Genomic DNA, 13,546 nt, shown 5'->3' with positions numbered 1-13,546 from the left:
GAATGCTTCTCGTTTGGTACCTGTTCCAAATTATTGCTTTTTTGTTGCTGTTTGTGATTAACTCTTTGACTGCGGACGACGCGATAACGCGTCAAGTGCTACTTTGTCCAGTTGGCCGTCGACGCGCTTGACGCGCGTTCATTGTTTAATCTCTGATTGCGCTATGCTGCTTAATATTCAATGTTATTCTCGAGTTCCACTTACTTCACGGACATCTGCATCCGGTGTCATGGCCTGGATTCCGTTTCCGGTTTTTGATTTTTTTCCCCAGTCATTTTCGTCCAAAATAGGTAAATAAACGGGTTTTCACACGGTATAACGGACAAACGGACAGGTTCTCTTCTATAATCTATGGTCTGGGTGACGATCAGTCATCGCCGTCGTGTATCACATCGTAATTTTCGCCGATCAAAACAATCTGGGATGACGTCACATCCGTTTTCATGTTTTTCCTTGTCTAATCTATCAAGAAGGGTGAGAGAGACCCAACGACATGATCAAGCTGTCATGTGCTGCTCTCTAGTGGCGGATTTGTGCTGGGTCTTTAAATTATGTGTCCTTAAATTATTTTCATGAGAAAAATTCAAAATATAAAAATAAAAAAACACGAAAATTGCTGGCACTGGGGGAGTACTTTATGAAAATACTCTGGCAGTCAAAGAGTTAACTCATTCACTGCCAAGGACGAGACATCGTCCAAACGCCCACACTGCCAAAGACGACTTATGACCATACAATTATACTTTTTTCCCCCCCTCCCCTCCCCAGGAGGTAGGCTAAAAATCACATTCTAACAGTCCAGTTTAATGTAAAAGCTGTTATCTGGTATTCAGTGCAATGTTTTCTAAACTATACTGTATAAGCATCAGATTAATAAACTAACCTGAATTTTCATAGCATAAATGTAGCCTACATTGTAATTGGTTGGGTGGGGGGTAAGGGACCTGGAATCACTTGTCCTAAAATGTTGCTGTCCTCACAAGTATAGAAGTGTGTGTGTGTGTGTGTGTGTGTGTGTGTGTGTGTGTGTGTGTGTGTGTGTGTGTGTGTGTGTGTGTGTGTGTGTGTGTGTGTGTGTGTGTGTGTGTGTGTGTGTGTGTGTGTGTGTGTGTGTGTGTGTGTGTGTGTGTGTGTGTGTGTGTGTGTGTGTGTGTGTGTGTCACCGAGCTGTGTACCTTGGCTGAGCCCATGCAGTGGACCTCAAACTAAAAAATAATACATGTTGTTGAGCATAAGAGCTCATTTCCTGTTTGATGTCAGCTCCTTTTATTGTCCAGGTGCACAGTAGAGCAAAAACCTGTAAGGCCACCACACACACGTGTGTGTGCACGTACAGTATATATACACCGTATACTCTTGCTATAGCTGACATAACCCAAATGGGGATTTTTACCCCCCGACATGATTCATAAGGCAGGTGAGAATAACTAAAAATAAATGGAAAATAAATCAGAGAGCTTACATAGCAGCACCTGCAGCGCTCTCTCTCTCTCTCTCTCTCTCTATCTCTCTCTCTCTCTCTCTCTCTCTCTCTCTCTCTCTCTCTCTCTCTCTCTCTCTCTCTCTCTCTCTCTCTCTCTCTCTCTCTCTCTCTCTCTCTCTCTCTCTCTCTCTCTCTCTCTCTCTCTCACACACACACACAACATATTAATACTTCACTAGGCATGGATGGGTACAGGCTGTAATTGGTCGTTCTCACATCAGCGCTAATTGCAGCCTCCATTACACCATGCATACATACCCCAGCAGACCATATAACCAAGTGCTTCTCTCATCGTTTCTCTCCCTGTGAAGAGACTGTGATTGTCATCATCACACACAACACAATGGTGCACTAATGGAGCCTGCATGTGTGCTCATCATGGACTGTGAGCCTGGGCTGGAGCTGAGCTGGAGTCATATTTATGAAAAACTATGAAAAAAACAATGGAAGAAGAAAAACAGCGCTAAAGATCACAAGAAAGAGAAATCAAGACGCTCACAAAGAATGGAGGAGATTGGCTATTCAACCATTTAAGCCCTATTCAGAAATGTTCAAAAATAGCCGATAAGAGCTTGTGACGTGTTGTGAAAATGTTTGAGAAATTGTAGAACATTTTAGAATTTAAAAAATATATTTTTTTAATTATACGGAAACATTCTGAAAAATGTGAAACTTTTTGAAAAATGTGGACATGCCACCTACCTCATACAAAGTGGTTTAACCACTTAGGCCCTGTTCAAAAATAGCCGACCTACAAGCTCACAACACGTTGCAACGCATTGTGAGCTTGTAGCCGGTTTGTTATAGATTTGAGTCTTTTACGTTATTTGAAACATTCTGAAACATTTTTTAGACCATTTGAACATTTCAGATGTATGCCACCTACCACACACACACAACGGGTTAAGAAACAGAGAGAAGGGAGGGGGAGAACGACGTGCGAGAGAAGGGAACGGGGGGGGGGACGGGGGTGGGGGTGTGGGTGACCAGCAGATGTTTGGCTGGGCCTTCAAAGCCCGCCTAGTAGACTATTGCACACGGCATTCCTGGTCCAAAAGCAACACCCAAACACTTTCCTTTCGCTTTCTCATTTTGTGTGTGTGGTGGGGGGTGGGGGGAGGGGGGAGGGGGGGGGGGGGGTTGGCAGCGAGGAGAGCCAGTCATCCAGAGGCATCCGCAATGACGCCTTTTTTAGAAGCGTTTCAGAGAAACGTGCCTTTTGTGACGGAATCCCAAAGAGGTGATTGTTGAGTCGCGTTTCCTCCTTCTCGGCTTCTAATTAGCGGTGGTGGAAAGAGGTACTTGGAATTTGTACTTGAGTAAAAGTAGCGATACCACAATGTAGAAATACCCTGTATTAGAAATGTTACCTGATCATACGCACACAAGTATTACCATCAAAATTTACCTAAAGTACCAAAGTAAAAGTACTCGTTACTCTATGTTTTGTAATAAAAAACGTGGAAAGTAACTCAAGTTTTCTAGTAATTGTAGTGGAGTAAAAAGTACAATATTTGCCTCTGAGATGTAGTGGAGTAGAAGCATACAAAGTGCAGAAAGACAATTAAACACAAGTAAAAGTACCTCAAAACGATACTCAAGTACAGTGCTTGAGTAAATGTATTCAGTTACTTTCCACTCTCTGCTAATTAGGAGCAGATCTTGCACAGGGCAGTGAGCCTGGGACACAGACAGTGCCGCTTGTCGGGGCATCCTATTGAATTGCCTCTTCGTTGCTGTCGGGCAGAAACCTCTTATCTCCACATTCTAACATTTTGTGGTTTTTTGTTTGTGGTACTTGATCATGCTACAGCGTCACACAAAAGCATCAACAGTAGCAGATCCACAAGCTCGAAACGCGTCGCTTCGCGCCGCGTTTCGAGCTTGTGGATCTGCTACTTTTCCTGCTTTCGAATTTGAATCCTGAAAAGTAGCAGGACATATGAGGTTTCCACCCGACAGAGACGGCGTGCTTGTCTTTGTGCCGAGTAAGCAGAAAGCCGGTGGTGGATACAGCAACGGAGCAATAATGAGCTTAAAATAACAGCGCCACAAACTGTGGCTTGGCGTAAAACGAGCTTCACCTCCCGCCATGAGTTCATCTTTATCACGGATTGCACCATTTTGCTTTTAGTTGATGTTACAATGTCGGCTGGCCTAGATTATGTGCGGGCCAGTGTTGTTCTTTTAGAAAGCGTGTTCCGCCTGTCAAAAGAAATAGTCTGAGCAATTGTGTATGCTGCGCTGTCTGAGTATGACAATCCAATATACCGTGATGATGACACCCGAAGCGTTTTCTTTAGCAAAGAGCTTTCCTTTTTAACCAATTCTATTCAAAGTTGGTTAAAGAAGTCTTTGCCTTTTGATGCCTGACAGCGTGTCATGGGGTTCGATTCCCGAGCCCGGAGGGGCGGATTCGCTGCACGTCACTCCCCAAACTCTCCCCCGTTTTCCTGTCTCTCTCCACTGTGCTATCGGAAAAAACAAAGGCGAAACGCCCCCAAAACAAATCTTAAAATCCACATAATAACCGGTTAAATGGACACTTCAAAGCTCTTAACTCGCAGCGTAAACCGGAGCACGTTTGTTCGGAGAGGGGCAGCCAAAGTCTTTCATGCTGTCCCCCCCCCCCCTTCCAAATAAGTCATGCCCTATTTCAAAAACCTTTATACTGTAGAACATAACAGAGGATGAAGGGGCGACACATCCCAGGGTGAGGCTCATGTTACCTGGGTGAAAGTTTTCATAAAACACAGGGGTCTGGTTACTGTGGAAGTCCTGTTACAAGTGAAAGCAGATAGGATGGGAGAGAGAGAGAGGGGGCTTCCATTAACCTATGTTGACTAAATATCAGGCCCAGCGGGGTCACGCTCAAAAAAACCTCCATTGAACTTCCATATGGTGTGTGAGGGTAGGTGCGTGCCTGCCCGCCATGTGTTTGAGAGCCAAACATAAAGTTACCCCGAGGCTAAGATAGCCTCCATGCTAAGACTACCTTCATGCTTGTTAAAGCTGCAATCCGGAACTTATTTGAATGAATATAACTTCATTTTGAGTATGATGGTTGCAGATAGTCTCCCTACCCTTCCATTCAGAAATGCAGACCCTGTGTTCGGGTAGCTAACACTACGGTATTGACTGAACCTCAAAGCGTAATATCTCCCCTGGCCATGCGGGCGTTATGTCTTAGTCCAGCAGTAGCCCTTAGGGCTTTTTGTGTTATCCTTTTTGGCATCATTGTATAATTGTACCACTGTACTATTTACAAACTGTTAATAAAGTATTCAGTCAATCAATCAGTAGGAATTTGAATCCAGGGTAGGACATACAATTTGCTGATTGCTTTATCATTTCATGGGTTTCTCGATGATTCAATTGATTAAAAAAATATATCGATCGAATAATTTTAAAGAAGATTATGGTTAGATGCATGCCTTCATTAAAACATACTTCCTCGTACATCACTGCCTAAAGTGACCCACTGTCCTGGGTCTTCTCTGAGGTCAGTTCTGAGCACTATAGTGACTGTAGTAGTTTAACCTATCGTTGTTGTCGGGCAGAAACCTTGTGTCTCCATATTTTAACTTGTTGTGTTTTTTCGTAAATTATCGCCCTACTTGATCATACTACAGCGTCACACAAAAGCATCAAAAGTAGCAGATCCACAAGCTCAAAACGCGACGCGAAGCGGCGCGTTTTGCGCTTGTCGATCTGCTACTTTTGCTATTTTTGAATTTGAAGTCCTGAAAAGTAGCTGTTTTCCACCCGACGATATTTTTTACGACTTGAAGCTTGAAGTTTTATCTGGCCAGCTAAACCTAAAGTGTTGCATCATGTGTGATACACAGAATCATAACCTATGATTCACCGGTTCTACCTCTCGGGGGGGCTCAGATGCTGGCGGTGCGTTTTACGGCCTGGAGGTGATGCTATACCACTAATCTTGGGGGCGGCTGCGGCCCCGGAGGTAGAGTGTCCCGTTTGGGGAAAACATATTCCCGGCTCTTCCTGGTTTCGCGTCGCAACGCGTTGAGCAAGAACCACTGAACCATGTTAACTGCTCCCGATGAACGAATGAATAACTAATAATAACATACATCCCATCCTAATAACTAACCAAATATACCTTTAAATCGACTGTATGCTAACGCTGACATCGACACTGACAATGATATTTGACTCTGAACAAAGTATCCATCTTTTTGTGCTTGCATGCTGAGAGTATAGAGTAGTAATACCCTGATTTTGTGTTGCCAATACAGTATGTGTTGCATTTTGGTCTGGTTGATATTTTCTTTTGTGGCTGTGTCACACTAGTTTGTGAAGCTAGACCTGGAACACCTATTTGTTGTTATACCTTTCAATCCAGGAACAGCTTTTTGTAACATTAGCTATTGCTATATATACGTATATATGTATATAGCAACATATTTATATATTTTTTTTTTTCCAGAAAACTTACGTCAGAATTTAGGTTTGGGTTTTTAGAATCGGTCTCCGGTCTAAATGTGTTAAAACTATTCCTGGTAGATCTTTTAAGTGCAATGGCACTCAATGTAATAATTCCAGTCTCTATACGGCAGCCCTTTTCAGTATTTGTAAACATAAAAAAAACAACCCCCCCCCCACGCTTAAAATGACAATAAAGACCGTGACATTTAGTCACAGCTTGGCTTCATTAATAATGAATAATGAATAAGAAATTAACTTTTTGTTGGCTCATAAAACATTCCTTTGGGCTTTGATTTATAGTATGTTTTTCCTTTGAACAGTATCCATAGTGTCGCATTCATTTTTTCCGTGACAATTTACAACGGGGGGCTGAACACTGAATACTTCACACATATTGGATAAAGCCTGATTTATGTTGCAGTGATAAAGTGCCATACAACGTGCCACTTGACAGAAATAACAACTGAAAAAATATAGTAATAATAATTCAGTTGAAAATATGTAGTTTTTTTGTCAAGCGACATCACAGGACAATTTGCTGCCAAGACTGTGAATCAGGCTCAACGCAAGCTGTGCTCTCTCATAGAAAGTTGTTCGAGGGGCACTGGTTCTCACGGTGGGGTCTGGGGACCCCTTGGGGGTCCCTGAGGTGGTTCCAGGGGGGTCCCCAGCAAAATGAGTTAATATAGCATCAAAATCAGTTTAAACATTTTAACCCTATATATTCACAACTTTTAGCACGTCAACAATCTTGGGAAAAAAATGAAAAATCGGGAATAGTTTTGAAACATTTTAACAACGAACTTCTTGTATGGGGATACCTGGCAAAAAGTTTTCAGATGGACGTTCACAGCCAAATACATTAATTTGGGCGTCCTTGACATGCAAATATTTGAGAACCACTGATCCAGGGCTTAGTAACATAGGAGCATTCTCTGGTTTCATAGAATATAGATAGAATAAGGTTAATACAATTCTCCCTGCTCTTTTATTGAGACATTTGGATCCCATGGCCCTGTCGTACACCACTTCTGGTTGACAAAGAGGTGTTGCATGAAGCTCAAACTCAAAGTGTGCTATCTCCCCTCCTCAAACAGGCTTCACATCTTAGCTCAGCGGTAGACACTGCGGTGCTTGCATAGGATACCTGAGTTTGAATCCCGTGGATTGCAGCTTTAAGCCTAGTAAGAGCCATAATGCACATGGTTCCATGACATCGGGCATCGGACAATCCATAAGTACTTAAATTACGTTTGGTGTGTAGATGCTCATTGAATTTGCAGCAACTGCATTTAGAGCTGTACTGTAACATTTTATATTCCTGAAAAGAAATGGTTGCTGCCTGGATAATTACCAAAAAAAAATAATATATATATACAATACAGTACAGTACAGTACACAATGGAAGATGATATTCAAACAGGCTGACTTATTTCCTCTTAATTATTACTTTTGAAATTCATAATTTGGTTCCTATACTCATACCTCTGAGAGTGTGCAAATGGAACCAAATTAACCCCTACGGGATCCATTTGGTTACATTAAGTACACTCTCAGAGTTACAAATGGATAAAACAACACTGCGGATATCACTGTGACTCATGCTCTTCGTAACACCCCCAAACTGTAAGTGAGGGAATACTAAACACATAAAAAATAATGTGACTAACTACAAATACCGTCGTTACGCTATAAAAACACACAGCACCAAGTGCTGTAATTTCCCCTCTGATGCGGCTATAGATTGACATAGTTTCCGCATCAATCATGATGAGTGTTAATATGACTGGTGTCTTGCCGTGACATAAGACAGGGCGTGATGGCTTCTCAGACCGCATTACACAGAGCCGGACCAGATGGCTGTGAATGCATTGGAGAGAGAGAGAGAGCTGATGATTGGATTGCTGGTCTAAGACGAATTTGTCATCGCTTTCATGTCTTGACCTTCCGTATGCTTGTCTTTATATCTACTCCCACCCATCTCTCCCCCCCCCCCTCTCTCTCTCTCTCCCTGTTTTATAACCATTATTACTATTTACGTAAGATGAGTTTTTATTTTTATTTTATCATTATTTTAAGTATCCTATATCTTAACTCATTCACTGCCAGGCTTATTTCAAGCTTGTTGATCCATATGCCACAGGCAGGAAAAATGGAAAAAAGTTATTTTTTTCTCCGTTTACATTTTAACATTGAAGTGGATGGAGCATTAACTTTTTGAAAATCGTTTTCTCCTAGTTCCTTTGAGATTAAAAAAAAAAAAAATACCCCCAAAAAAAAAAAAAAATTAAAACTTTTATTTTGAAAAAATATATATATATTTTAGGCGACGTCAAAAGACGTCATTGGCACTAATGGCACACTGAAAACGGCCGTCAAAAGACGTCATTGGCACTCAATGAGTTAACATGACTACAGTACACATCTGACATTTGTATCAAACCAAACCAGCTTGAAAATCAGTTGAGAATTCAGCAATGATGATGCAGTGATGCTTTCAGCAGTGGAGAGGCCTCCTGCTTCAATAGGCATACAGTACAGTATCTATAGGGCATACATAGCATTAGGAGACACGGCTTGAGCCCTTGCCAATATGGCGGCCACGTTGACGCATGGCTCCAGTGAACAGCAGCAGCCATTGCTGTATCAAAACGCGTCGCGATCCGCTACTTTTGCTATATTTGTGCGACGCTGTAGAATGATCAAATAGGCCGTTAAAGGACGTCTTCACCCATTTTCAACCTATCTTCATAGGAGGGCTGTGGACACTTCAGAAACCCATCTACCAGTGACATCATCGTTAGGAGGTTTCGATATTTACATTTTTTTTTGTTTTTTGTACGTGAGAACAATGGCTCAGCATGCTAACTTTCCAGGAATAGAAACCCTGTCGTTTCTATTAGCTTGGATTCCCCATCGATGATGTCACTGGTAGACAGGGTTTCTGAACTGTCCACAGCCCTCCTCTGAGACACAGAGTGAGTAGACAAAAATGGTGCCATGTTAGCATTAGTGAGGACCAATTATATGAAGACAGGTTGACAGGTTGAAAATGGGTGAAGTCGTCCTTTAATTTACGGAAAAAAATACAAAAAAATATAATATGGAGATAAGAGGTTTCTGCAACGGTATATATCTATGGTTTTAGCCATACAGAGTTTCCGTGAGCAGCTTCAATAAATGAATCACACACCTCACTACCTCTCCCCCCCCCCCCCCCCCCAACATCTTGAAAGCACTACTACTGACACGCTCAGCTTCTCCTAGTGTTTTATGGCCTCTTAGGGCGGGCCTCATCCATCCCTAATGTTCTGGAGGACATGCTTGGGGTGCCTTTGGAATGTCTCAAACAACGACGTCTCTGTTAGGAATTACACATGCCAGCGCCGGCTGAGTCATGCAGCGCAATTAGCCTCTCTAGCATTGTGCATTATTATTATTTAACCCATAAAGACCGGGAACGCATCTGATGTGTCATTGTAAGATGTCTTTGGCTTTTCAAAAAATAGCAGATATACAAGCTCATAGCGCGGCACCGAGTGCCGCGCTATGAGCTTGTAGATCTGTTTGAAAAATCTTGAAAATTGGAATATCTATTTTTTAGAGCGAACATTTTAACTCAAATCTTTGCTTCTGGGGGATTCTACAAATGTCTTCTAAATCCTAACAGTTTTTTTTTATTATTATTATGTTGCTATAATATCAGTGGTTCTCAAACTTTTTCATGTCAAGGACCCCCAAAATGTATTTGGCCGCGGACCCCCATCTCAAAATATGTTGTTCCAGGGACCCCCCAGAAGCAAGGATTTTGATTTGCTTTAATAAATATACATATATATATGTATTCAAAGATTTGCACACATTTTCAAGATAAAAAAAATAAATAGCAGATAGCACTTGGTGCCGCACTATGAACTTGTATATCTGCTATTTTTGAATAGCCAAAGAAATCTAAAAATAACACACAGATCCGGTCTTAATGGATTAATGACCGCAGTGTTCATCGTGGAGCATGCACGGTTTTCTCATCGTTCATTTGTTTAGTTTTTTTCTGGGTTGCCGTCCACCGTTGTAATTCAAACTTGTGCCACGGGTTTGCCACTGCGAAAATAGATCTACAAGCTAATGCCGTGAGCTTGTAGATCGGCAATGTTTTGCCTCAGGACGCCATCGTGTGACTAAGTATGAGTCCGGCTTCATAGTTCAACATGATTTAGACCCCACGTGCAGATAGGGGCCACAGATAGTCGTCACTTTGACCAGTCAACGCCAAAAGCCTGCTCCGTCTCCATGAAAGTCAGGTCGGGATTGGCCTGCGCTGTTGGAACCAATTAAAATGCAGAGGAGAGCGGTGATCAGGCCATGAAATGTTGGCACAATTCAGCATCTTGCAGAATTGGCAAGACTCGTCGGATGTTTTCCAAGAGTGGAGAACAGACAGACAGAGATGGAGAAACAGTGTGTGAGCAAACTTAAAACTTTTGTTGGTGCATACGACTATTTGGAGTATGTTAATACAATATAACGAACACAACTGTTGTGGTTTTATTTGGTCTCCCTTCTCTTCCACTGAGACATTTAGACACTGATGTGGTCGGGTAGGAGCACTATACTGACTGACAAGCGCTATTGCCATGAAGCTCAAAGCGCAATATCTCCCCTTGCCCAAGTAGGCGTTCCGTCTTAGCTCAGCAATAGAAATGTCAAGCCCTCGCGCGGGGGGGGGGGGGGACCCAGGTTAGAATCCCGGGTTATGACATAAATCTTACAAAGCGTTGCTTTAGTCCAGGGGTAGGCAACCTTTATTATCAAAAGAGCCATTTTTGGCCCAAAAGAAAAAAATCTGTCTCGAGCGGCCTTTTTTTTGTGCTTTTTCTGGTGTTTCAATATAACTTTTTTTTATTGTTTGCTTATTTCTCAAAGCAGATCAAGTATACCAGTAAGCCGTTGCTGGCTTACTGGTATACTTGATCTGCTTTGAGAAATAAGCAAACAATAAACAATAATTTCACTGGTGGTGAAATCAAACAAACCAAGCAAGCATTAATCAATTCTTTATTTTCCTTCAATGATTAGTTTCTTATTTTTATCTGGTGTATGGGCGACACTTTTTCTTTACTAATAACTTTACTTTAATAACTTAACTTTATGCCTAAAGTAAAAAAAATACAGAAAGAAAACCTCTTATTCCTTTGCATATTCTTTATTCTTTATTCGGATCCCCATTAGCTTCCGCTGCCGCGGTCGCTAGTCTTCCTGGGGTCCACATAAAACATCACAACATAAAACAACATACAATATACATACAAACAACAACTGACACTTGTCAGTCCAAAACTATAAGCTACTGTACATTAAAATGCCAATGATATAGACACTACAGGAACATTGGTTAAACATCATGTACAAAAACATATTGATCATTGTAATTGTGTGATCTCTCTCATTAATATCTGTTTAATCAATTTTTGGAATACATATTTGCTCTTAATTTGTCTAATATTTGCGGATAATGAGTTCCATTGTTGGGTGGCTCTATAAATAACTTTTTTTTTTTTACTTCTTTGCCCAAGCAACTGGGAGCCACGGGAGAGGGCCCAAGAGCCACATGCGGCTCTAGAGCAGCAGGTTGCCTACCCCTGCTTTAGTCTAAGCTTCCATGACATTTCCTTCATTTTCCGCCGTCCCTCCCAGCACTGGGACGCTGTTGATCTATGAGTCTGCTGCTTCAAGCTCCAGATCCTGTCCTCAGCTCCCCCTGGGTCCTCACTCCCTTTCAACATTATAGGTCTGCTTTAGCCATGAGGAGAGCTTTCCAAGTCGGTGAAACCTCCAGCCCGCCATTATTACCCCATCTCAGATCTCTGCGTGTCGCTCGTACAGAACAGAAGAAGGCCCAGAGCAATAGAAATATTTGCACCTAATAAATGAAGGCTGACATTCCGTGCCAAAGCTTGCACCTGGGCTTATTACAGATGGGATAAATTGTACTGCAGACGGGGGAGCAGCATTGGACGTATATTGCTTCCATTGCTAGTTTCCATGATTGGCCTTTAAATCGCAATGTGCAAACAAGCGTTGAATCCAAGCACAGCACCGTTTCCTCCTGCCGTAACTTTAGGCCACAGGGTTTCAAAGTGGGGGCCGCCATGGGGGGCCAATTGGAAAGTAGGGGGAAAATACAAATTTAAATATAAAGTAAAATAAATTATGAAGAAAACAATATGGTAACACTTTACTTAAAGATGGGGTGCCATGATATTTTTCAACCCTAAAACCTGATCATAAGGTATTATTATTATGTAAGGATTTTTTTCAACAACAAAAAAGTGTACAGAAATTGTTAAAATTATGTTTTTATGTGGACACGCCTCCAGTTCATTAAGTATACCTGGTTCTCACCTTAGCACCTCCTCCACCACCTTAGCACCACCCACCTGTCCTTGTCCCTCCTCCTCCTCATGCCCACACCTGTTGTGTTATGATAATGAGGGGGAGGGTATGGCTTTGTGATGTCACTAAAGCGCTGTTTCTCTATTGGCACGTTTGACCCTCAAGGTTTCAGCCTCCAGGAAGAAACTCCAAATAGTCAGAGAAGACATAAAACACCATAAAAACACCACCGGGGGGCTTTATGAAGTTCTATCAACCTCATAGACACATGAAAAACAGAAAAAGTGCAAAACCATGGCACCACCTCTTAAAGGTCGCATCTATAATGCATTACAGTATAATCACATTTATAACGCATTATAATGCACTTATAAGGCATTATAACACTTTTTATAGATGTTTATAATTATGCATAACAACTCATAACAAGGTTTATGAAGTATAATGCGTTATAAATGTGATTATAATGCATTATAGACGCGACCTTTAAGTAAAGTGTTACCAAAAAGATTTCAAATAAAATTATTGTGCCAGTTTAACCACTTTAACCAGTTTACCCACTTTCAACCCGGCTTCACTACTTTGTAATTATTGTCAAAATATTTAAAGATTCCTAAAAAAAATGCTCTTTATTTCTTTCTTTCTTCATTCTCTCCTTCCCTCCTTCCTTTATTATAAGTCATTTTTACAATACAGTAGGTGCCTCTGCAGCCAGAGGCTACTGTACTGTATGTCTATATTGGAAGGTCCTTGGCGTGTTTGGGAAGCCCTGCTCCAGGCCTTGAGTAACTGTAAGGTGATTGGTTCCCAGTGCTTATGTCTGTGTCTGTGTGTTTCTTGTCTTCTAGGCTGGTGGTTTGTGAGCACAGCCGAGGAGCAGGGCTGGGTGCCGGCCACATACCTGGACTCCCAGAACGGAACCAGAGATGACTTGGACCTGGGCACCTCCAGGACGGGAGAAGGTTAGTGGGTGGGGGCAACCAGCACATGCACACATTCACAGAGTTATGGGTTCATAGAACACCAGTGGTGGAAAAAGAACTCAAATTCTTTACTTAAGTAAAAGTACCAATACTGCAATATAAAAATACTCTGTTACAAGTAAAAGTCCAGAATTAAAAATGTACTTGAGTAAAAGTACAAAAGTATTGGCATCAAAATGTACTTAAAGTACCAAAAGTAAAAGTACTAAATATTTGAAAATAGCCGATCTACAAG

The 13,546-nt window shown here is 41.7% G+C and overlaps 1 protein-coding gene across 3 annotated transcripts in view; it reads left to right on the top strand.

Moving 5' to 3' along the window:
* Positions 1-13,546, top strand: part of sh3pxd2aa (SH3 and PX domains 2Aa) — a 201,753-nt gene that overhangs the window by 144,422 nt on the left and 43,785 nt on the right. For all 3 annotated transcript variants that reach the window (XM_080419673.1, XM_080419672.1, XM_080419674.1), the window contains one exon: positions 13,177-13,290. In XM_080419673.1, the coding sequence (XP_080275799.1) occupies positions 13,177-13,290 (114 nt within the window). The remainder of the gene's footprint in view (positions 1-13,176; positions 13,291-13,546) is intronic.

This window comes from Gymnoscopelus braueri (genome assembly GCF_963280865.1).
Source record: "Gymnoscopelus braueri genome assembly, chromosome: 2".
NCBI classification, from domain to species: Eukaryota; Metazoa; Chordata; class Actinopteri; order Myctophiformes; family Myctophidae; genus Gymnoscopelus; species Gymnoscopelus braueri.
This window is presented reverse-complemented; position numbering and strand designations above follow the sequence as displayed.